The sequence below is a fragment of the Phyllostomus hastatus genome, unplaced genomic scaffold, assembly GCF_019186645.2.
Source record: "Phyllostomus hastatus isolate PE091 unplaced genomic scaffold, TTU_PhHast_1.1 phas_contig_38, whole genome shotgun sequence".
In the NCBI taxonomy this organism is placed as follows: Eukaryota; Metazoa; Chordata; class Mammalia; order Chiroptera; family Phyllostomidae; genus Phyllostomus; species Phyllostomus hastatus.
Window position 1 is genome coordinate 22,867,211 of NW_025333869.1, and position 25,494 is coordinate 22,892,704.

Genomic DNA, 25,494 nt, shown 5'->3' on the forward strand with positions numbered 1-25,494 from the left:
CTAGATCCAGACCTAAGTGGGCAATCACAGACATTATCCCCAATTTTATCACCAACACTAGATGGCTACTAGAATTAGATGCACTTATAAATGGTCAATCCAAACGCTGGAGAAAAAAAAGGTTTTTGTTCTCTGCTAAGAAATGTTAAGTTGGTAATATGTAAGGAATAATCTACAGTCCATATTCAATTTTGCCAGCAATGTCCTTCACAATACCCATCCTTCCTCTCAGAATATAATCCAGGACCATGCATTATATTTAGTTGCAAGTTTCTTTGGTTTCTCTTATCTGGAAAAGCTTTTGTCTTTATATTTCACAACATTGACTCTTAAAGAGTACAGGCCAGCTGTTTCATTGAAATTGGGTTTGTCTGATGTTTCTCTCATGATCAGATTCATGTGTTTGTTTTTTTATTTGTGGGGATACTACACATGCGATATTCTGTTCTGGTCAGAATACACTGTGTATCACATCAGAGAAACACGTGATGTCAACTTGTATTTGAGATCATTTTAAGTGCCAAACTTTTTAATTTTATAGTTTTACATTTAAATAAGTGTTTAAAACTCATTATTAATAACATGAGGTTAATTTTTAACATACAGGAAAACTTAAATAAGTAATATATGAGGTATTAACATTGGAAAGCAAAAATAAATAATATATGAGGTATTAACATTGGAAAGCAATACTATACATGTGACACATTGGTTAAACCAAATTCAAAATGACATGGACTTAAGTAGCCAATAGCAATGTAAAAAGCAGTCCACTCCAGATTTCTTCCAAGACTAACAGAAGACGGACTAGTTATCCTTCAAGATTGTTAAAAGGTAACTAATTAAAAAATAAAAACTTCCCTGGCCAGAAGGCTCAGTTGGTTGAGTGTTGTCCCATACATCTAAAAGGTTGCAGGTTTGATTCCCAGTCAGGGCACAGACCTAGATTGCAGGTGTGTACAGGAGGCAACCAATCAATATTTCTCTCTCACATTCCCCCACCCCTTCCTGTCTCTCTAAAATCAATAAACACATCTTCAGATGAGGATTAAAAGAAATAAAAGATAACCCAGACCAGTGTGGCTCAGTTGGTTGGATGTCATCCCGCAGAGCAAAGGGTCACCAGTTGGACCCCTGGTCAGGGCACATGCCTGGTGCAGGTTCAGTCCCTGGTCAAAGCATGTACGAAAGACAACCGACTGATGTTTCTCTGTCAGATGAATGTTTCCCTCTTTTTCTCCCTCCCTACTTTCCCTCTCTAAAAATAAAAATTTTTAAAGAAACACAAACTATAAGAACTGCCAAGAAAATATGTATGTATCAATATAAAACATTTCACTGATATAGGAAAACAATATTACTATTTCAAGGGCATAATATTTGTTTTAAAGATAACAAAGGATAGATTTGTATTAACAAAAATTGGTTCAATTCTATTCTTTCAAACAATTCTCTGATATCAAATTCAGTCAAGGTTGACAAATATAAAAGGAATAAGAATCATCCTTGAATTTCTTTGCTCCACCATAATGCAGGCCAGTGCTTGTGTAAACTACATCATATTCAAACAGAATAATCAATGTTTTATACTAACAAAGGCTTTAAATATAAAATCCTATAAAATTGTTTAAAAGCCTATTTATGCATGAGCCTTTCAATGTCCTCTGATCCTACTTAGAAGAGAGTACAGTTAATTTTTTATAAATTGAAAGAACATAAAAATTTCAGTTGTTACATATCCTCATCCTTACGTCATGTACATAGTCTTAGTTTTACGGTTAACATCAGCTAGCCCATGTTTCTAAATTCCTTCTTGAAAGCCAATTACATTTCCTCTGCCCTCATTCAAGTAGGGAACACATCTTTGAACAGCTAATTACACAACTGAATATTTAAATATAAAATGGTTTGAGAAAGAACAGAGAAAAAGTGATGGTAAAAAAAAAGTATCCACCCGCACCTCCACAAAGGGATATTGGTGGTAGGATTTGGTAGCAAAAGATTTTCCTTGCAAAAACACCAATTTATGCAAATTGTACATGTGAAGCATAATTTTCTGTATTTCTTTGGATCTTGAGAAAATATTTCTTTTGCTCTTTCTACCATATAGTAATTTTTGTCTCTTTTCTGAAAAAAAAAATCATTTAATGAATATTTTCCCATACAATTCAACATTCTTTTAAAATTCTGGGGGAACGAGATAATTGTAAATATGATATACAGAATCCAATTAAACTATAAAACTTGTTTTAATCCAAATTTTCCATCAGGCTTTATTCTACCTCCTATGATCTTACACAACACAGACTTAGAGACCACAAGTCTCACTAGCCTTCCCAAACAAAGCACTAAAGTACTAGGAATGTTTGAGGAAGGTAACTTAATTTCATATAGGCTATAAAAATGTAATATATACAAAGTGAGACATTTTCACAAAGGTAATATTTTCACAAGAAAAACACCTGTAAGTGATTAAGATATAAAGGTCAATTTAAAAGAAAATTTTAAAATCTGTTCTAGGTAATGAATGTTTCAACCACTGTGTTAAATAATTGAAGAGTCAAGTTGCAATCTTAATGAAGTTCTACAGAGGGAGCTAGCACCACAAAGAATAAATAACAGAACTTCAAGAAAAGACCTAGTCTGCTGGAAATACTGGATTTCTGTTCATAAACATGAGCTCAGATTATCCTCTGAGATTTTATCTTAGCCATCAAAAACACAGTATTACCTACAAACTATGGCATATTTCTAGTAAACCACATAAAAACTTATAAAATATAATATCCATCATAAAAACCTTTAAACACTCTGTGAAGCTGGTATATATGTTTTAAATAATATTCCTCCAAAAAGGTAAAAAATATTGTTTTTCCTAAGTTACTGAACTTAAGCAAAATAGAAAGCAATAAAAAAATCTGAAATCAAAACACACTCTCTATCCTTTTCTGCCACAAGACAAAGTAGAATTTCTCCATGCCTCAGTTTCTATAAAATGGGAGTAATTATATCTACCTCAAAAGGTTGCTGTGAAATTATTACAGCATAAAAATAATTAAAATAATGCTCTTTTCTTGTCCTTTAATACATAAGTGTTATTTAATTGTTCAATACTTTCAAAAAAGAAATCAATAAGTATATTCAGTAGAAAAATTATTTTCAAGGATTAGATTAGTCTAATAGATACTAAAAATGTCCCAAAACTCCAAAATCCTTATCATTCCCCAAAAGTATCTCAATCCCAAAGGGGATACAGACAGTGTTGGCATACCCTTACTTTATTTTTCAGGTATTATCTTTCATGGCTTCATTCTCAAAATGTTCCTGTTTGTTTTAGACAAAGGAGAAGAGAATTCAACATACCAGCACTTTCTGTTCATTCCATTTGACCGCCCTGAACATTCACCCCATATAGTTCGCCCATAATATTTGCTTTAGGATGAAACTTCCAATGGAAGCATTATACATAGAATCAAATAACTTCTATAGAAAAAGACTGTATTCAAGAGAAAGGGTTCTAGAATGTTCAAGAAAATGAGGTTAAAAAAGACAAAAAAGTATTTTTAAATTATTCCACATAATATGTGACTGTAAAATGTATGAATTAACTACATTATGGCTATAATCTTTATTTCATAAACATCTCTAAAAGCTTTTAGAATCAAGTTGCCCAAAAATCTTTGTATTACACCCTCTCCCTGGAATAGGAAATGTCCTGCATTTTGAAGTCAGGTATAAGTAGTATTTGATGATTCTCATCAACTCACTCAGTAGAAAATCTGAGGAAGTTCCTAAAACCATAATACAAACTATGAAATTAATCAGTCATTGAGTTTTCATATTGCTATTGGGTTCATTTTAATCAGTTACTGAGTCTTACAATGGATATTAATCCCTTTTATATAAAAAAATCACTGCATATGTAGGGAGCTGCTTGGTACAACAGAAAAAAAAAACCACACTAAAATGGGAATCAGGAGACTTGAATTCTGGTCCAGCATTTGTCATTATAGTATAACCTATACAAATCACTTTATCACTGTAAATTTCACTCAATTTCATTATAAATTACAGATACTAGTTCTGAAGTTCATTTCTAGATTCAAAGTTCTATAATTTAAAAGATTGTCCTTTGAGAACAAAACCATAAAAATACCTATTTATGCATGTTGAAAAGCAATAACCATTTAACTTTGTTGGTCCCAGACGTTCTTTATTTCAATTTTGAGCTTCTGCTTGCAGGAGTTTTTCATACTTTTGCATTAAGCAAATACATTTTGCCATGAACAAAATCTATTAGCTTATAGGCAATCAGTTCTTATATTATTCTTATAAAACAATCTCAAGGTTTTCCAAGAACTGCTCAGTAACAACAGTAATAATAATGGGTATAAGAGCTTATCAGATGTTACTGATTATCTCTAATTGCTCTTCACATATTCTTAAACATGTCACTTAAATACTTATAAATCTCCCCTGGTAGTTTAGAAATTGGGGACTGTTCTCTAAAAACTATATTTTTTACACTACACCGAAGATCAAGACCTAACAGTGCCCTGTCCAATACCTGGCATCATTCCCCTTGTGTGACTCATTCATTTTCCCCCATTTCATCATAATCATACATTGCTGATCATAATTATTGCAAGACAAAATTTTAAAACTTAAAGGGTAATTCTGAAAAAATAATTAAGTTTTGACATAAAAAAATCATTAAAGAGAATTCATTCAACATCAGAAAGGAAAAATATACCTCATATCCAGAATAGCAATACATTGCTTATAAAAATTCCCTCTTTATCTTGGCAGCTATCTTGAAAAGTCAGGTAAATAAATGTGAATCTTTTTAAGAGGCTTCCCCCCATATAGTACAGCCAATTGAAAAACATCTTCGGCCCTGGCTGGCGTAGCTCAGTGGATTGAGCGCGGGCTGGGAACCAAAGTGTCCCAGGTTCGATTCCCAGCCAGGGTACATTCCTGGGTTGCAGGCCATAACCCCCAGCAACCGCACATTGATGTTTCTCTCTCTCTCTCTCTCTCTCTCTCTCTCTCTCTCCCCCCCTTCCCTCCCTAAAAATAAATAAATAAAATCTTTAAAAGAAAAAAAAGAAAAACATCTTCAGATATCAAGTTACTCCTGCCTGTATTAAGTGGCACGGATACTTCTAAATGTATTTATATTGCCTTTGGTATTTGTCCCTAACTCCAGCCAACTTTTAACTTTCTTTATCTTAACCTTTACTGAAGGTATTCAATTTAGGTATTCATAAAACAAACAGATATTTACAGAAACAAAATGGTTCCATAACTGTTGATATGTCCAATAAGAAACCCACGATTACAAAATCTTCAATTATGAAACTGTTTTTAACTGTCAAGTACTTAAATTGGAGAGTTAGTCTTCATTCGTAAATGAAGTCAATATCCTTCCTTTCAGTGGCATCTAGCACCTTGACTGGTGAGTGAACAATATTTAGTGAATGAAATAGTGATGTTTTTCTAATTTATTTTAAGTTACTCCATTGACAAAACTAAAATGCTGATAGACTAAGAAAATCTACAGAAGACTAATGAAACTAGTTCATTACTGAACTATATAGAGAGCAAAGTATAAATTATATAGTTTTGGATTATTCCTACCACAAATTTAACTGTTTGACTTTCCCTACTTAAAATCATCCCCCAGAATCTTCAGCATATAGAATATCAGGAACCAAGAACCTGAGGAAAACTATTCTGCTTAAACAGACAACTGTCACTGTCACTGCTGACCAATCTTTCCGGGTTTGTTGCATGTCAGTCTTCCCCAGACAAATAACAAGTATATCTGTAAAGCATATTTTATAAACTAAGAATATTTTTCACGAAAATGCAGTTAGTATTTACCACCTAAAATATTATCAAGATAATTAGAGTTATCACTGTACCATTATTGGTACACACAGAATTAAGGTACATTTTCAAAAAGCAGGCTAATGTGATGGTATCGCTGCATTTTTGCAATGTCATGATAAATCAAGTCTGTCTTTAACATATTAGAATTAAGGAGCAATAATGTTTTATGAAAACAAAGCATGGAATTATTAATTGGATAATTAAATTTTGTTTTATATCTACAGCTTATTGATTTTTTTGAGATTTTACTTATTTATTTTTAAAAAGAAGGGGAGGGAGGGAAAAAGGGAGAGAAACATTGATGTGAGAGAGAAACGTCAATCAGTTTTACCTCTCATACACATCCTGACCATGGACTGGACTTGCAAACCAGGCTTGCACCCTGACCAGGAATGGAATGAACCAGTGACCTTTCGCTTTGCAGAGCCAAGCCCAACCAACTGAGCCAACATCGGTCAGGACCAGCTTATAATATTTTAAAAAGTTTGGTCCTGAGCACAAAGAGATCTTAGCTATTTTAATTATAAGGACAAAAATTAGATTATTTATGAGCAGCTTTCATGAAAGGCTAGTGTTGCAGTGGCATATTCAACTGAGAGTTTAAAAACTGCAAGGCAGAAAACCAGCAGCCACAGAACAAAGATAATCAACTAATGCCAAAACAAGTAACAATATTAACAAGCATAAGAATCTTACTATGTAACCACTACTTACTAAGACTTCATGTTATACAAAAAAAAATAAAATTGTGCTCATTCAACCTTTAGACGTACATTATATTTGCTCAGTTCACCATTATGACTATAAAGCTGAAACAGTTCATCTTATAACAGATAAGCATATTAAATTAATACTTTAAATTTAGTGAATTTAGAATTTCTTTCATTAAGTTGTTTTTCTGGTTATAGAAAAAGAAAAAAATCCAGATAAACAATTCGTAAGTTTTAAATATCATACCATTCTGAGTAGCATGATGAAATCTTGCACTGTCCAGGTCTGTCCCACCCAGGATGTGAATCTTTCCCTGGCGCAGTGTATCCAAGTTGTATAGCTACTTAGTAGCCCTCTGGGTTACCAGATCCACTGTTGTGGTATCACAGTGCTTGTGTTCAAGTAACCCTTATAGTAGCCTACTGTTATGTTACAATGCCTGCCTCATCCACCTAACAGCATCTCATCACATAGGCATTCTATCATTTCACATCATCATCATAAGAAAGGAGAATATAATACAGTAAGTTAAGAGAGAGACCATATTCACATAACTTTTATTGCAATATATTGTCATAATTGTTCTATTTTATTATTGTTATTAATCTTTTATAATGTATAATTTATAAGTTAAACATTATCATAGGTGTATAAACACAGGAAAAAAAACATAGTATATATAGATAGCATTTGGTACTATCCATGATCTTAGGCCCCTACTGGGGGTCTAGTAATGTATCTCCCACAGAAACGGTGGTACTACAGTATTATCAAGTATGGTCCAACCTGAAGGTATGAATTTCTCAAATTCTAGACATGAGTTATTTGTATAATAATTAAGATTATCAGAACTTTTTCACGGTACAATGGGAAAAAGGTAGACTAACTAGAAAGCTGAGACACAAAAAAAATTTAGCTTCCCTCTTTAGACAATCTTATGACCCTAAAAAGGTTAAGGTAAGGTGAATTTTAAAAACTCCCAAGTCAGTAATTTTTAACTAAAAACTTCACAGTCCCTGTAAGGTAGTAGTAATCTTTTAAATACTTCTGTAGGGCAGAAAAATGGCAATGGAGATATCCCAGAATCACATATACAGTTATTTTTGTCTAAAAAACAAAACCCTAAGAACATTAAAACTTTAAAAGGAAACAAAATTGTACTCACATTTCAAACTGTTTAAAGTGTTTTACCTTATGCTAAACAATATCGACACACTGTTTCATAAGGCAATGAAAGAAACAAAGTTATACTTCTCTATCTTAAGCATAAGGGTGGGGAAGTCAAGTAAGGACCAAAAATTAACAGTGACAATGTAATATTTTATCTGGAGAAAGAAAATGAAATGACATATTTCTCAACTATGGAATATAATATCACATATTTTAATGTTCATACAGGAACAATTATTTCCTGAAAATTTATAGGGTATAAATATCCTAATTCTACTAGGATTAAGGTCATAGTGTTATGTTTTTATATTTCATATAATCTTAAAAATCAGATCTATATACATCTACTCCAAAGACAGGGTAAACTATGTTACAATCTTGGGTTTAATGCACTTACAGTTCCTTGTGCTTGTCTTCAGCCAAGATTTGGTCATTTGCTTTAAGAGAATACCTGTAACACAGAACAAAAATATACTGGTCATACAAACATACAAATTTGTTTGACTCATAGACATCTGACTGTAGTATCAACAGTTGACACCCGTCAAGCACTACCACACTGTTCATTAAAAAAAAACGCCCAAGTTCTTTGCTGTTCTTAGTCACTTCCACACACACGACCCCAAGAATTGGTCAACTTGACCATGCTTTGATGGCACAAGACATCTTCAATATTCTTCTATACTGAATCATCTGTAATGTTACTCATCTAGCAGGTCAAAATTCAAGAAACTACTCTAATGGTAAGTATTTAAGAGTAAAAATAGGCTGTTATCCCATTCACTAAACACATAGTAAATATCTGCTGTGCACCAGACTATGTACTGGGTAGTGTGACTTAAGAGGAAAAATAAGCTTTGAAGTTCCTGACTGGATGGACCATTTAATAGCCTAATGACTATAGGCAATTACTTTACCTCTTTTAAGTCCATTCCTTATCTATAAATTAGAGGTTGCTATAAATTTTAGAGCAGGGATCTTTCAAATTAGTGCTAAAGTTAAAAGAATTTCTAAGGAGTACATTGATGAAATAGGTTTAAAAAAAATGGATAATTCCCAAGTCTTCAATTTCCACTTGTATTCAACCCTTTCTTAAAACTAATCTACCTGACAATGGATCAGAGGTCCAAGTAGAGTAACCATGCAGGTTATGCTTTCTTGCCTCCCCTTTCACAAGTGCCTTTATCCACTTTATAAAGAGAATGGTGTTATCTATCACCCATCCTGAATAAAACTGTACTGCACTACCCAGTGTATACAAAAATCTCTGATGTACAAAACAAGGAATGATTCATATTCTGTCTGCAAAGCCTTCTTTAATACCACAAACTGACTACAGGGCTTCCTGTTTTATACATCATTTCTATAAATAACAAAGCCAGAAATTATAAGTGGGGAACTGTGATAGGATGTTCTAGTTGCAGATATATAAGGACACGGAGCAGAAGTTGACTGCAACTTTCATTTTGAACGTTTATCTCTTTCATCCCATGTTCATCATTAAAGAACACATTACTTTTCAGGAAAAGTCCTATGAAACAAAGGTAAGTCAGTTTCTAATAAGAAAAAATAAAGACAGCATCAACTTATTTCTTCCAGTAACAAACTTAAAACAAGGCTCCTTGCCCTTCCATTTATCTACTGAAGATTAAATATCAAAAGATGGCTGTCACAGAAACACGAACCAAAGCCATTTATTTGAATTAAAAATGAGGCCAGGCCTTTTTTTACCATGAAAATTAATCTGATTGGTTTGACAATGAAGAACAGTTTTGCCATTAAGGTTCTATGGCAGACGACCTTAAAATGAATGGCTTTGACTAAAAGACATTTAAGGTTCCTGATAAAGACACTCCATCAAAAAAAAATCCTTTTCACAAAAGCATATTGAAATTAACAACATTTTACTTTTACCATCATCTCCTGAAATGTTAAGATAAACATACTGCTTATAAGAAAAACACTAATAGAAATAATTACTAGTTATTTAAAAAGCCTTAATAACGCCTTTCTTGGTATACTTCCCAGAATTCATGTCTCCAGTGACTCTAATAAATGACCACTCCAGGTGGTTTCTAATTCTTCATTTCCAACAAACTTGAAGAGAGGCCTAATCAAATTACCATTGAGAGATAAATAAAAATAATGTTTGATGACAGAGAAGTTCAAATAACTGAGTAACAAAGCTAAAACAAAAATCTGTCTATTACCATCCAATTAATTATGTGAACTTTTTCTCAGCACTTACATCTCTAAAGAAAAAAGGGAAATAGGATGATGCAGAACTTGTCTTATTGCAGCAATGTGTATTATTTATCCACAAAAAGTTGAATTAAAAACAGTTAGAAACTAGTTTCACCCACGTCATCACAAGATGCATTTAACTTCATTTTCTTCTGTTTAATAATTATTTAACAACATTTTAACATATTTATGTTGTTTTACTAACTACATGCTAACTGTAATTTAATGACTGGAAGATATTTTTAATTCAATTTACATATATATTTTTATGGAAGAGACATATGATAGGGTGATCAATATGCATGAAGGGTTTTAATGCATAAAATATATTACTTTCATAATATATTACATGTAAAATATAATTCCTGCATAAAAATACATTACTTAAAGATAAAGACTGGTGAGGAAAAGTGTAACAGAAATACAAATTTAAACAGAAAAGGAATATAAAATTTTTAAATGTTAAAAAAAAAGCTTGTTCATGCATTTTTAGAAATGGGTGATGACAGTTATCAAACCACTATGTTAAAGTCCACTGTAAAAATGACCTGTCAGTTTTATTTAATATTACAATAAAAACTCATTAACTTAATGAATGAGAAAGTACTTCTTTATCAAAAGATTTCTATGTAAGTTAAAAAGTTTTAAACCAGTGGATTTGATGACATCTATATTTTAGCAAAGAGTTTGGTACATATACAATAGGAACTTGCTCAGAGTCACTTTCCTTCTTTCTCTAGCAGGCTAAAATAGAGAAATAACAAACATATCTTGCTTAAAGACCTCACAATTCAGCAAGCAAAGAGAACAAAATAACTGTTCATAGTGTGATAAGTGTTACAAAAAAGTGCAATATATACTGTTCATACAAAAGAGGAACTAGTCAGACTCCTTCCTAAGACAGGCAAGAAAAGGACAGCTTTTATCTGCTCCCCAACTTTCTATTCCCCCATAACATCTCTCTTCATTGCTCCTGCCCCATAAACAACCTTCCCATTTAAAGTTTCAGGATAAGAATTTGAAGGGAATACTAAAAGAGGCCTGAATAGGCCCTGGCTGGTGTAGCTCAGTGGATTGAGCATGTGCTGCAAACCAAAGTGTCGTAGGTTCGATTCCCAGCCAGGGTACATGCCTGGGTTGCAGGCCATAACCCCCAGCAACCGCACATTGATGTTTCTCTCTCTCTCTCTCTCTATCTCCCTCCCTTCCTTGTTTAAAAATAAATAAATAAAAATCTTTTTTAAAAAAAGAGGCCTGAATAAAAAGGTCCATAGAGGCAAGAAGCAGGCAAGTATAGCCTGATTTTGATCAAATTACCAAAAGGAAGATTTTACTCTCCTAATTCACACAGTACATCTCCAGGTCTTCAACAATGAGTTTACAAGATCAATTTTGAACTATGCTCTAAGCAAGTAAATTTTCCAATCTCAAACAGGCCTCACAATCACTGTTTCCATAGTATTCCTTTTTTCTGATCTGATTTCCCCCTACCCCAAACCAGGTAGGTAGCCTTCCATCAGATCTCAATTACCTTTATTCTTCTTCATCTTTGCTGGATTTTTCTCAATTTTATCTTTCTTATCTCTACCTTGACTCTTGCACACATAGAAATCTAGCCTATACATAAAACTGCAAGGTTTGACGATACAGTACTCTAGACTGTTCTCACTTCTGACATCATCTGCAAGTTCAGGGGGTCCCCCAAACCACCCTCAGGTTCAATAATTCACTGGAAGGGCTCACAAAACTCACTCAAAGCTATCATACAGATTACATGGTTACAGATTATAAGAAAAAGATACAAATCAAAATCAACCAATGGAAGAGACATCCAGGGCAGTGTGGGGGACAATTCCAAATGCAAAGCTTCCAGGATGCATTCTCTCCTGGCATCAACATGGCACACTGGTGATACGGGACAATATGGTCAAGTACTGCCAGCCAGGGAAGCTCACGGAGTTTCAGTGTCCAGAGTTATTCTTTCTTCATTGAAGCTTCATTACATAGGCATGGTTAATCAATTGACTGTTTAAGTGATTTAAGTAGGTCTCCAGATCAACTGATACCATATGCCTTACCCTAAATCACATAATTGGTCACATTATTGGGTGTGGCCATCCCTGTCCTAAACAGAAAGACACTTCTACACGTATAATGTAGATTACCTCCCAGAAGCAAAGGGCAAAACCAGACCCCTCATTGGGCAAGGCCAAATTCTTGACATATGCCTATCTGTATGTTATTTACATATGTCTATAAATATACAGATGTACAAATCTACGTGTATGTATATTTCTTTATTCATAAACTTCCATCCAGATCTGTATTTTTCATATAACTCTCCCTTATAAATGCCTACTATATGAAAAGCCACTACAATAGCCTATAGTTGTCAATTAGCTATCTTGCTGCCTAAAAAATAACATTCTAATTTTTAAAATGGAATACTGACTTAGTTAGTAAATTAAAAAAAAAGATACTATTAGAGAGGTGATTTGTTCCTCCAGGCAACTTAAATACCTTTCCAAAACTCATAAACTACAACCAAACTCCATATTTATAGATGGTTATTTGTAAGGGAATAAAAACTTTACAATACACTTTTTAAAATGTACAGAAATAGTACACACCTACAATTGTAATAATTATGTTCTAAACCATAACAAACTACTTAAAGTTCATTTTAAAGTAGGCAAACCATAACTTATAATTACAAATGTAAAGGTAAATATACCATCAGAACCATAATCCTTACCAATGAAATGGAGATATTTTTCACTGAAACATACAATTAAATGTTTAAATGTGTGGTTTGTAATTATACATAGTTCTCATTTTCATTTAGTATGTCCTGTTCTGCCAACCTTAACTGCTGTTTGCAGAATGGAAGATATAGAGCCTTCTGAATCTCTTTATTGCATTTAACTTATTTTGTGAACATTCCATGTTTTATGTTAATAAACCTCAAAAAGAAAATTCAAGTTAGTAGAAAGTAGAGAGCTGTACCTCCGTTGTCTACCCTGTCTTTCTCAAATGGAAACAAAGCACACATTATTTTTAAGCTGGGTTTTGTTTCCTAAAGACATGATTAGATAGATGTTCTGCTTTTATATCCATTTCTTAGATTCAAACATGAACACAGTCCCTAAAAGAAGAGAGACAACAAAAAGATATAGTGCTAGTTCTCAAACTTCTTTCTGACTGAATTTACCAGAGGGAAAACACATACACTCCAGTCATCAGAAGATGAGGAGGCAGGAGGGAGCACCGGGAAAGACCCTCTTAACCTGCAAAGAAAACTTCTTGAGTGAGTGGAAAACCATAAGACTGAAAGTCTGAGACCTGTGCTATTATTGTCTGGATTCTGCCATTAATTAGCTTTTTGAAGTGAACAAGCCATTTAATTTCTCTAAGGAAGACAAACTACCTATGTCACAGGGTTCCTATGTGGATCAAATAAGATAATACATGAAGTGCCCAGCACATTATTTAATGTACAATAAATTCTCATCCTTCCCCCGTTTTCTTTGAATGCTTCCACCTCTTTAAATGAACAATTAGTTCAAAATGGAGGGGTTGGGGGAGAAGGTCAGTTTAAAGTGTTTTCATATTTGGAAACAACTGCATGACTATAAATTTTCATTAAGGAAACCAGACACTTTGTATAAGAATGTCAATGAGAGCATTATTTATTGAAAATTAAAATTGTAAACAATCAGCCCTGGCTAGTGTGGCTCAGTGGATTGAACACTGGCCTGCGAACCAAAGGGTCACTGGTTCGATTCCCAGTCAGGGCACATGCCTGGGTTGCAGGCCAAGTCAGGTCCCCAGTAGGGAGCGTGTGAGAGGCAACCACACATTGATGTTTCTCTCCCTCTTTTTCTCACTCTCTTCCCCTCTCTAAAAATAAATTTAAAAAATATTTCTTTAAATTGTAAACAATCACACCACACAAAAAATAGCAGACTGCATCAATAAACTATAGCAAAACCATGGGGAAATGGTTCAACATTAAGTTGAAAAGAAAACCCAATATACTTCTAGAAAGAACTGGAAATATACATATGTAAAAATATTATATATAGCATTACAGGATTTTTATTTTCTTCCTTGTACTTTTTAAAACTGTAAATAATAAGCATATTATTTTTGAAATTTGAAAAAATATATAAAAAACAAACATGTAATACTTTAGAATGTGATTATGTAATATTCATCTGGATATAGTTTTCACTTAAACTTTTCAACCAATGAACATGAAAGTCTTCAAAGATTAGTTCAAATCTTCTCTTGTATAAAAACTTAAAATTTTTAATTTAAATGTTATTGAATAAACATTGGCAGCAACAGGTGACAAATTAAATAGGAAGAAGAGGAGAGAAAAGGAAGAGAGGGGAAGAAAGAGTAATAGAGAGGAGGAAGTAGGAGAGGACAAAGAGGACTACTTTCCCCAATCCTGTCTGAGCTGTTTATAGACAACACACTTAAAGCAAAAAGTATAAAATCCAGTAATGGCATTTCCACCATGGGCAATGGGAAAATGCTACTGTTATTTAGGTTAATCATTTACTATTAGAACATATAAATAAAACATATTCATACATTATAGTTAACTATTATGATATGCCAGAACAGTAGTAGTATAATAAAATAAAGTTTAGGCCTTCTATAAGAGACTGAAACAAACGTTATTTATTCAAATGTGTTTCTCCCTGAAAATTAGGATAACACAGAATTTCAGGCTGAAGGTCCTTGAAGAGATGGTGAACTCCAGAACCAGCCCTAACGCAGTGGTCCCCAATCCCTGGGGGCCACCAGATGCTATGGGTCCCTGGTCTGCTAGGAACCTGGCTGCACATCAGGAGGTGAGCTGCAGCAAGACAGCCAAGCTTCATCTGTATTTACAGCTGCTCTCCACTGTTGGCACTACCACCTGAGCTCTTCCTCCTGTCAGATCAGCAGCGGCATTAGGTTCTCACAGGAACATGAACCCTACTGTGAACTGCACACAGGAGGGATCTAGGTTGCGCGTTCCTTATGAGGATCTAATGCCTGATGACCTGAGGTGGAACTGAGGCGGTGATGCTAGTGCTGGGGAGCGGCTGCAAATACAGATCATCATTTTCAGAGAGGTTTGACTGCACAGAGACCACAATAAATCAACTGCTTGCAGACTCATATCAAAATCCTATCAGTGAGCGGCAAGTGACAATTAAGCTGTATCTGGTGGCAGGCTTTATAGTAGCAAGTGAATTGAGGTACTTCAATTGTACAGCTGCATCAGTGGCAGGCTTTAAGTCAGAATCATACACTTATTTTAGTCTGCACGTGGCCTGCCCATTATTTTATTTACCACTTTTGTCTGCACCTCTTCCCTGCACTGCGCACTTGTCTCAGTCACAGTTTTGGTAAGCCCACAAGCTAACCCTAGCCAAAATGAGTAAAAAGCAAACATTGCTGGAGAGCGTCCTTAAAAAGGGGAAAAGACCCAATGATGAGAGAGGGGAAGACTCTAAAACTGCAAACAAAAAGCAAGCTGCACTTAAAAGAAAATACCCATAGTCCTACTTAAATTACAGGTTCACTGCAACAGGTGATTCACATTCTCCAAGTCCGCTTTGTACAATATGTGATGACCAACTATCCAATGAAGCCATGGAACCTTCAAAACTGCTTTGCCAAGCACCCTGCATTAAAAGACAAGCCTTTGGAGTTTTTCAAAAGAAAAAAATGTGAACACAAAGAAAGAAGCAATTATTAAAGGCCAACACTTCATCAAATGTACCTGCACTGACAGCATCATTCCTAGTTACTAACCACATCACTAGAGCTAAGAAGGCCTTTACTACTGAAGAGATGATCCTGCCTGCAGCTATATATATTTGTCATGAACTCTGAGGAGAAGCTGCAGTTCAAAAGGTGTCAAGTGTTCCTCTTTTGGCTAACACCATAACTAGACAAATTGATGAAACAGCAGAGGATAATGAGGCACAATTGTTAGAGAGGATTAGTGAGTCACCATGGTATGCAAGCTGGGTTGACCGGTCTACCAATGTTAACAACAAGGCAACAACAATGCTTGTGTTTGTGCGATGTGTTTTCAGGAGGATGTGCATGAGGATATGTGTTGTGCACCTTTGTTGCCAACCAACACCACAACTGCAGAACTGTTCCAGTCTTTGACTATCAGTCTTTGACTTACATATCAGGAAAAATGAATTGGTCATTTTGTGTCAGTATATGCAGAGACAGAGTAGCTGCCATGACTGGACTGCTTTCTGGTTTCACTGCTCGGGTCAAAGAGCTGGCTTCTGAACATGAGTCTACACACTGTGCAGGCTAGCTGAAAAATGTCACCTGAACTTAACATTTTACAGGATGTGATTAAAATGATCAACCAGGAACAAGTATAAAGGGACACCTGGACAAAACTAGGGGGGTGGAAATGGGAGGGAGGTGGGAAGGGCTGGAGGGTCAGCTGGGATGGGAGTAAAAGACAGAAAACTGTACATGAACAACAAGTAAAATAAAATTTTAATAAATAAATAAATAATCAACCACATTAAAGTCCATGCCTTTAACTCACATCCATTGGTGCAGCTCTGTGAGGAGATGCACGCAGAGCACACACATCTTCTCTTATACACAGAAATGAGGTGGCTTTCCAAAGGTAGATCACTGGCCAGTTTTTGAGTTAAAAGCTGCTCCACAGATTTCTTTTAGAAAAACAGTCACCACTGGTAGCACACTTCAGTGACACAGAGTGGGTCTCAAAATTTGCTTACTTGTAGCCCTGGCTGGCGTAGCTCAGTGGATTGAGCGCAGGCTGCAAACCAAAGTGTCGCGGGTTCAATTCCCAGTCAGGGTACATGCCTGGGTTGCAGGCCATGACCCCCAGCAACCGCACATGGATGTTTCTCTCTCTTTCTCCCTCCCTTCCCTCTCTAAAAATAAAAAATAAATAAAATCTTAAAAAAAATTTGCTTACTTGTGTGACATATTCAGCCTGCTCAACAAACTCAGTCTGTCACTTCAGGGGAGAATGACAACTGTGTTGAAGTCGGCAGATATGTGTTCAAGTGGCTGCATTCAAAGTCAAACTGGAATTATGGGGGCGATGGGCGAACACTGGGATTTCTGACATGTTTCAAACATTAGCAGAGATTTTGAAAGAGACTGAGCCAGGGCCTTCCTTCTCCCAGCTGGTGTGTGATTACCTCACACACCACTCTTTCAAAAGAATTTGAGCATTACTCCCCAACCACAAAAGAACCCCGAACTGGGAAGGAATGGATCCAAGATCCATCTGGGAATAAGCCAGGTGAAGTGATTTTGTCCTTGCAAAAGAGGACTAACTGCCTGAGATCGCAAAAGATAGTGGCCTTAAAAGTGTGTTTGAGACAACTTCAAATCCCCATACGTTCTGGATTAAAATCAAGGTGAAATATGCTGAGATTTCCACAAAAGCACTGAAAAGCCTGCTGCCATTTCCAACATCCTATCTTTGTGAAGCAGGGTTTTCTGCAGTGACAGCACCAAAATGAGATCACAGACAGGACAGAAGCAAAACACTTTGGGTGTTACTCTCTCCCATTCCCCCAGATGGGACCGTCTAGGTGTGGGAAAACAAGCTCAGGGTTCCCACTGATTCTGCATTATGGTGACTACAGTGAAACAATGGTATAATTATTTCATTATATATTATAATGTAATAATAGAAATAAAGTACACAATAAAAGTAATGCATTTGAATCATCCCAAAACCATCCCATTGCCCTGGCATGTGGAAAAATTGTCTTCCACAAAACCAGTCCCTGGTGCCCAAAAAGGCTGGGGACTACTGCCTACCCAAAGTCACACATGTAAGAAGTGACGGCAATCTGGCTGCGACATCTGTCACCCCACTGATTGCCAGGTTGATTCGGCTGATCTGGCTGGCTAGGCGGGTGTCCCCTTCCTCCCTCACGATCCATGCGCATCCCTCCCAAAGCTGCGTGCTCAGTGGAAGAAGACAACCTTCCCAACTAGAGGAGAGGACCAGTCTTTAGTCAAGCGTATACGAGTAGCTGTGCTCCCCTGCTAGAACCTCCAAACAAGCTCTCAAGGTCCAAAGTCACACATATAGTTAATGCTAAACCAGAACTTGCTACACAATAGGGTGAAAATAAATTATTCCATAAATACCTGCAACTAAGATTGCCTCCAGAAATATAACAAGTAAAATTCCTAAAAATCTACAGACATTACCACATAATCCAAAGAATCCAAATAGTATCCTGCAAAATTTTACAGAATTGGTAGAATCAATCAGATAAACAGTGTGTGTATAGTAGTAAGAGTTTAAACATATTTGATTGGCTCTTCTAATTAAAAAATAAAGCCTGATTAAAACATTCTTGGGAGGAAGAAAAGGGAGGCCAAATGTTAATCACCATAACAATGTTTCCTACTAAAGATGAAATTTAAGAGGTTTATAAAGAAACAGATTAAGAGTAAACCCCAGGGTTAAAATGAAAATAATAGCAAAAGTACATGGATTATGAAAGTAATATTTTAAATTCTCATTAGTAAACTAGATGATTAAAACTTAATTAGAGAAAGCTGAAGGAGAAAGACTTAAACTAGATTTAAATCTACAAAAATTTACTCTTTGTATTCTAACTTTTTTCCTTATGCTTTTATTTTTTTTAAGTTGATAATTACTCCAAATGACTAGCCACATGTTTTTGTTAAAGGAATTTTTAAAAATGTATTAAGTGTGATATGTCACTGCTTTCCTCTTGGGCCATATCAAGAGAACTGGCCCACTTAATATAACACCTACCATTTATTTATTTTTTTTTAATTTCTATTTATTAATTTTATTTTTTTAATCTTTTAAAGTTTTTTTTTTAATTTTAGGTTTTACTTATTTATTTTTAGAGAGAGGGGAAAGGAAGGAGAAACAGAAGGAGAGAAACATCAATGTGCAGTTGCCTCTCGTGTGGCCCAAACTGAGGACCTGGCCCACAACCCAGGCAAGTACCCTGACTGGGAATCCAACTGGCAACCCTTTGGTTCGCAGGCCTATGTTCAGTCCTCTGAGCTACACCAGCCAGGGCTATTAATTATATTTTTAATTGTATTTTATCGATTGTGCTATTACAACTGTTCTAATTTTTCTGCCATTGCTGTCCTCAACCCAGGACCCCCAGCTCCCTCAGGCAATTCTCCCACCATGTTCACATCCATGGGTCATGCATGTAAGTTCTTTGGCTACTCCATTTCATATACTTACTTTACATGCCCATGATTATTCTGTACCTATCTATTTGTACTTCTTAATCCCCTCACCTCTTCATCCATTCCTCAACACTCCCTACCCCATCTGGCAACCATCAAAATATTCTCAGTATCCATAATTCTGTCTCTCTTCTTGTTTGCTTAGTATGTCTTGAACATTCAATTGTTAATAGATATGTATTTTTGCCACTTTATAACTCATAGTTTCGATTTCCTTCTTTTTCTTAAAAAAGTCATACTATTATATTTCATATTTCATATTTCACATAATAATGGTTTGGTGATGACGAACTCTAGTTTTTTTTCTTATCTTGGAAACACTGTATCTGCCCTTATATTCTAAATGACAGCTTTGCTGGGCAGAGCAATCTTGGCTGTAGGATCCTGCTTTTCATGACTTTGAATATTTCTTGCCAAATTCTTCTAGAATGATTTCTTTCGAGAAATCAGCTGACACTCTTATGGGAACTCCCTTATAGTTAACTAACTTCTTTTCTCTTGCTGCTTTTAAGATTCTCTCTTTATTGAGACCTTTGGCATTTTAATTATGATGTGTCTTAGAGTGGGCCTCCTTGCAGCCATCTTGTTTGGGACGCACTGTGCTTCTTGGACTTGCATGTCTATTTCCACCTGTTTCCTTCAACAAATTACGGAAGTTTTCTTTCATTATTTTTTCAAATACATTTCTAATTTCTTGCTCTTTATCTTCTCCTTCTTGTACCCCTATGATGTGAATGTTGGACCTCTTGAAATTGTCTCAGAGGCTGCTTATGCTATCCTCATTGTTTGGATTCTTTTTTCTTCTTGTTGTTCCGACTGGTTGTTTTTTGCTTCCTTATGTTCCATATCACTGATCTGATTCTTGGCTTTATCCACTCTACTGTTGTTTCCCTGTAAATTCTTCTTTGTTTCAATTAGTGTGTCCTTTGTTTCTTACTGGATCTTTTTTATGCTTTTGAGATCCTAAGTTCCTTGAGCATCCTTATAACCAGTTTTTGAACTCTGCAACTGATAGATTGCTTATCTCCATTTTGTTTAGTTCTTTTTCTGGAGTTTTGATCTGTCCTTTCATTTAGGCCATGTTTCTTTGTCTCCTCATTTGGCAGCCTCCCTGTGTTTGTTTCTATGTATTAGATAAGAGCTGCTTTGACTTCGTGTCTTGCTAGTACGGCTTTATAGTAAATGTCCTGTAGGGTCCAGTGGCACAGCCTCCCCTATCACCCAAACTGGGTACTCAAGGTGCACCCTTCTTGTGGACTGAGTATACCCTCTTCTTGTAGTTGAACCTTGGTTGCTACTGGCAGATCAATGGCAGGGATTGACCCAAGTCAGTCAGCTGCAAAGACTGTCTGTGACCACTGACCACCAACCTCTGCCCTCTGTGGAGGATCAGTTGTCCAGAGGGCAGGGTGGTTGTACTCCGACATGGTCTATAGCTGTCCCCTGGGTGTGCTGGCCCTGGTGTTTCCAGTGTGGTAAAGGCCAAGATCAGCCCCCACCTATGTTTTGCCTGGGGCACCCTGCCTGAGCTATAAAGCAATCTGAGATGGCTGCTTGTGCTGGGCTTAGAGATTTACAGGCAAAGACAAACTGTGAATCTAAGCTGGTTGCTGCTAGTGCCAGGCCTGGGGGCTCATTGAGGCCAGCTGTTGCTTGTCTAATAGAATTTATGAAGCTGTAAGGCATGAGCGAAGATCAGTCAATCATATGGAAAACCAGTTTGGGTGGGCCCATAAGTTGAGTGATCCAGCCTCTTGGGATCTCTAAGGCAGGTCAAACAGTGTTAGCCAGGTTGATAGAGTCTCAGATATGGCTCCAGCTTGCTGGCTCTGTGGGGGGAGGGTTTAGCAAAGGGACAATGGCTTCAGCTCACCTTGATGCCAGACACTTCAGTTTCTCTCTGTATACCACTGGTGCCTTTCAAGCTGCTATCCTGGTGCTGGAGCTCAGAGGGAATGAGTCTGAGTAGGTGAGTCTGTGTCTGGGTTCTTTAAGAGGAACTGACTAGGGCTCCAGCAATTTCTTCTACCAACTCAATCCCTGCTGGTTTTTTTAGCCAGAAGTTGTGGGGACTTATCTTCCTGGCACTGGAATGCTGGGTTTGAAGGCCTAGTGTGGGTCTGGGACTCCTTGCTCCCAAGACATCATTCCCGAATTTTTATCCACCAAATGTGGTTGAGGGACCACCCTGTTCTGTGTCTCTGCCCCATCTATCAATCTGGATGGATGTGATTTCTTTAATTCTGTAGTTGTCAGGCTTCCATTCAACTCCATTTATGATGGCTGAGTGATGGTTGTTCTATATTTTAGTTGTAATTTTGATTAAAAGGTGAGCCACAAAGAGGCAAGCCACATCTGCCTATGCCACTATCTTAATTGAAGCCCTCCCATTTATTTCTGAATACATTTTAATCTGGCTTCTGTCCCTATCACTTCACTGTGATTTACATAGCTAAGGTCAACACTGACATCCTATTGTAAAATCCACTGGATTCCTGTTTTTTGTTTTGTTTTTTAACTTATTTACAGTTGCAGTTGACATTCAGTATTATTTTGTATTAGTTTCAGGTGTACAGCATAGTGGTTGGACAATTATATAATTTAACTAGTGATCTCCCTGACCAATTCTAGTACACGCCTGGCACTGTACACAGTTATTACAATATTACTGACTATATTCCCTATGCTGTACTTTATATCCCTGTAACTATTTTATAACTACCAATTTGCACTTCTCTATCTTTTCACCTTTTTTACCTAATCCCCAATGCCCCTTCCATATGGCAACTCTCAGTTTAGTCTCTGTATCAATGAGTCTGTTTTTGTTTTGTTGGTTCATTTATTTTGTTCATTAGATTGCACAAATAAGTGAAATAATATGGTATTTGTCTTTCTCTGAATGACTTTTTTCACTTAGCATAATAACCTCTAGGTCCATCCATGTTGTCGCAAATGATTAAGTTTTCATTCTTTTTTATGGACAAGTAATATTCCACTGTATATATGTAGCCACATCTTCTTTACCCACTTGTCTATTGTTGGACACTTGGGCTGCTTCCATATCTTGGCTATAGTAAATAACACTGCAATGAACATAGGGATGAACATAGGGAACACACATCTTTTCAAATTAGTGTTTTGGGTTTCTTCAACTATATACCCAAAAGTAGAATTGCTTGGTCATAAGGTAGCTCTATTTTTTATTATTCTGAGGAACCTCAATACTGTTTTCCATAGTGTCTCCATCAATTTGCAATTCCACCAACAGTGAAAGAGGGTTCCCTTTTCTCCATTTCCTTGCCACTTCTTGTTTGTTGATTTATTTCCACTGGACTCTTGTAGGCCTTATATCATTAGACATCTGTTACATCTGATACCATTAACCACTCTGTCATACAAACTCACTGTACTTCATGAGACCTTGTCTTAGTTCTTCTGCTACAAGCTCATTATTTCCTTTCCATCTCCTTCTATAATTCTTCTTCATCTATCCATCTATGAAATGTTCTATCTTCCAGCCCACTTCTTCTTTTACTTTACACCCTTTCTCTAGAAAGGCTCTCTGTTGGTTGCTTTAATACCACCTAATAATGAGAATGATGATGATGGTAATAATAGCTAACATTATTAAATCGCATTGTGTAAAATACAATTAAATACAATGTTTATTTACTGTAGATCTCTCCAGCCATGAATCCTCTATCTACCTGAAACATAAATCAAACTCTTTCCTAAATATGTCCACCTAGTTATCACATATTCATCTTATACATGAACAAAACTGAACTTAATTTCTCTATCCCTTCTAAAATGCCCTTCCTCAGTTGTAAATATCACCATCTACTCAGTCACTAAAGCCAAAAGTTGGAATATCATCCCTGGCACCTTTGCTCTCTTCAATAAATCAATCACCATGTCTTACCTTTATAACACTAACATATTATTGAACTTTCTCCCAACATTTTATCCTAAATACAACGATCAGGTCATCATCTTTCAACAGGTCTATCACTACAGCCTCCTTTTTTTTAAAAGATCTTATTTATTTATTTTGGGGGGGGAGGGAGAAAGAGAGGGAGAGAAACATCAGTGTGAGAAACATCGATCAGTTGCCTCTGCACCCTCGATCGGTTGCCTCTGTTCCCCCATCGGGGACCAAACCCACAAACTAGGCATGTACCCTGACCAAGAATCGAGCCCAGCAACCTTTCGCTTTACACGATGACGTCCAACCCACTGAAACACACCAGTCAGGGTCAGCCTCCTTTTTAATGGGTCTCCTCAAATCCACTGACCTACTGCAGACACAGTGATGTACATAATTCCAAATGTGAACCCAACCATGTTGTCCCCCTACTTAAATCCTATTGCCCCTAACAGGAACATGAGACACATTCCAAGTTCCTTAGTAGCCGTATAATATTGCCTAACATATGGCAAATACATAAATTATCTCATTCAATTCTCACATTTTAATATTCCTATTTTAATATACTTATTATAATATTCCTCATTTATTCATAAGGAAACTGACTTCCATAGATTAAGAAACATAACTAAGGTCACACAACTTCAAGTGTCTCCAGAGAACACTCATAATTAACCTCTATTCTATAATGCCACAGTAATAAAGTAATTTATTTCTCCATCTTTCTCTCAAACTACTAGATGCTAAAGGGAAGAAATTTACTCAATATGTATTTCCAGTATTTGGAAAAATGCTGACCACAAAGCAGGTGCTCCAAAAAAAATTTATAATGAGCTTAAATGAACTTTAAAAAGTGAATCCATGTTTAGGTAAGCCTTACAAATACCATTATCCTCAATATTCAAAGTCAGGTCTGAACATCAGTTATCTACAAGGAACATCATCTAATTTTATCTAGGGCAAAGTGAAAACTTCCTGAATGAGTCTGTGGTTCTTTGTATGCATAATTTAGGTCTTATTTTGGGAAGCCCCAGAGTAACTCAAAACCAATTACTAAATATGTGAAATAATATAAAGATTCAGAATCAAATACCAGTTTATTTCAAATTATAGGACTCTAATATTCTAAAAGAGAGAATCATAACAGCCAAGGAATATCTTTCTTTTAATGCAGGTCACAGGTAAGTTAAAGAAAATATTTAAAATTCAGTATTATTTCCAAATACCAGCAATAATCTAGTTGAAAACTATTGTACTCACAGCAACAATTATATTTTTAAAATATGTAGAATAAACCTAAAACTACAAAATTTTACAATAACACCAAGCTATCCTGTTTAATATTGTAACCACTAATCACATGATTATTTAAGTTTAAATTAATTGAAATTAAATAAAATTTTAAACTTCAATTCATCAGTTACACAACCATACTTCAAATGCTCAAAGTTAAATGTGATTACTGGTTGGGCTACCATACTGGACAGCACAGATACACAATACTTCTATCACCACAAAAAGTTCTAGTGCACCGCAGAGCTGCAGAGATGATAACTTAGCTCAGATTTTGTTTTAACTTCAATCACTTCTACATAGTTTGCATTTTTTCCAAACAAACATTTTTATAATTTTTAAAGCTAACAAATTTAGCAATAATCACTACTGAAGACAGAAGTTTTTTTAAACCTAACCATTTTGTAACCCTGTATTTAATGTATTTAGAGTGTATGTGTTAAGGAAACATACAAAAGAATACCTAAAATAATAGAGAAATATGTATAGATTTTAAAAACTCATATGATAGAAATCTCATTTTTTCCTAAATTAACCTATAAATGACATACAATTCTAAACAAAATTCCAGAAAGAATTTTTGTAGAATTTGACAAGCTTATTCAAAAATTTATGTACAAAAGAGCCAAAAATATGGAAATTCTTTTTTTTTAATTTTTTTTTAATTTTTTTTAATTTTTTTTTATTATTTTATTTATTTATTTTTAGGGAGGGAAGGGAGGGAGTGGGGGGAGAGAGAGAGAGAGAGAGAGAGAGAGAGAGAGAGATATCAATGTGCGGTTGCTGGGGGTTATGGCCTGCAACCCAGGAATGTACCCTGGCTGGGAATCGAACCTGGGACACTTTGGTTCCCAGCCCGCGCTCAATCCACTGAGCTATGCCAGCCAGGGCTGGAAATTCTTGAATAAAAACAAAAAGTGTAAAGACTTCCCTTATCAGGCTTCAAGAATTACTGTAAAGCTTTACTTATA

The 25,494-nt window shown here is 35.7% G+C and overlaps 1 protein-coding gene across 2 annotated transcripts in view; it reads right to left on the minus strand.

Annotated features, from left to right (window-relative positions):
- The window catches only part of ADK (adenosine kinase), a 576,611-nt gene that overhangs the window by 482,125 nt on the left and 68,992 nt on the right, over positions 1–25,494 (minus strand). For both annotated transcript variants that reach the window (XM_045842324.1, XM_045842325.1), the window contains exon 3: positions 8,174–8,227. In XM_045842324.1, the coding sequence (XP_045698280.1) occupies positions 8,174–8,227 (54 nt within the window). The remainder of the gene's footprint in view (positions 1–8,173; positions 8,228–25,494) is intronic.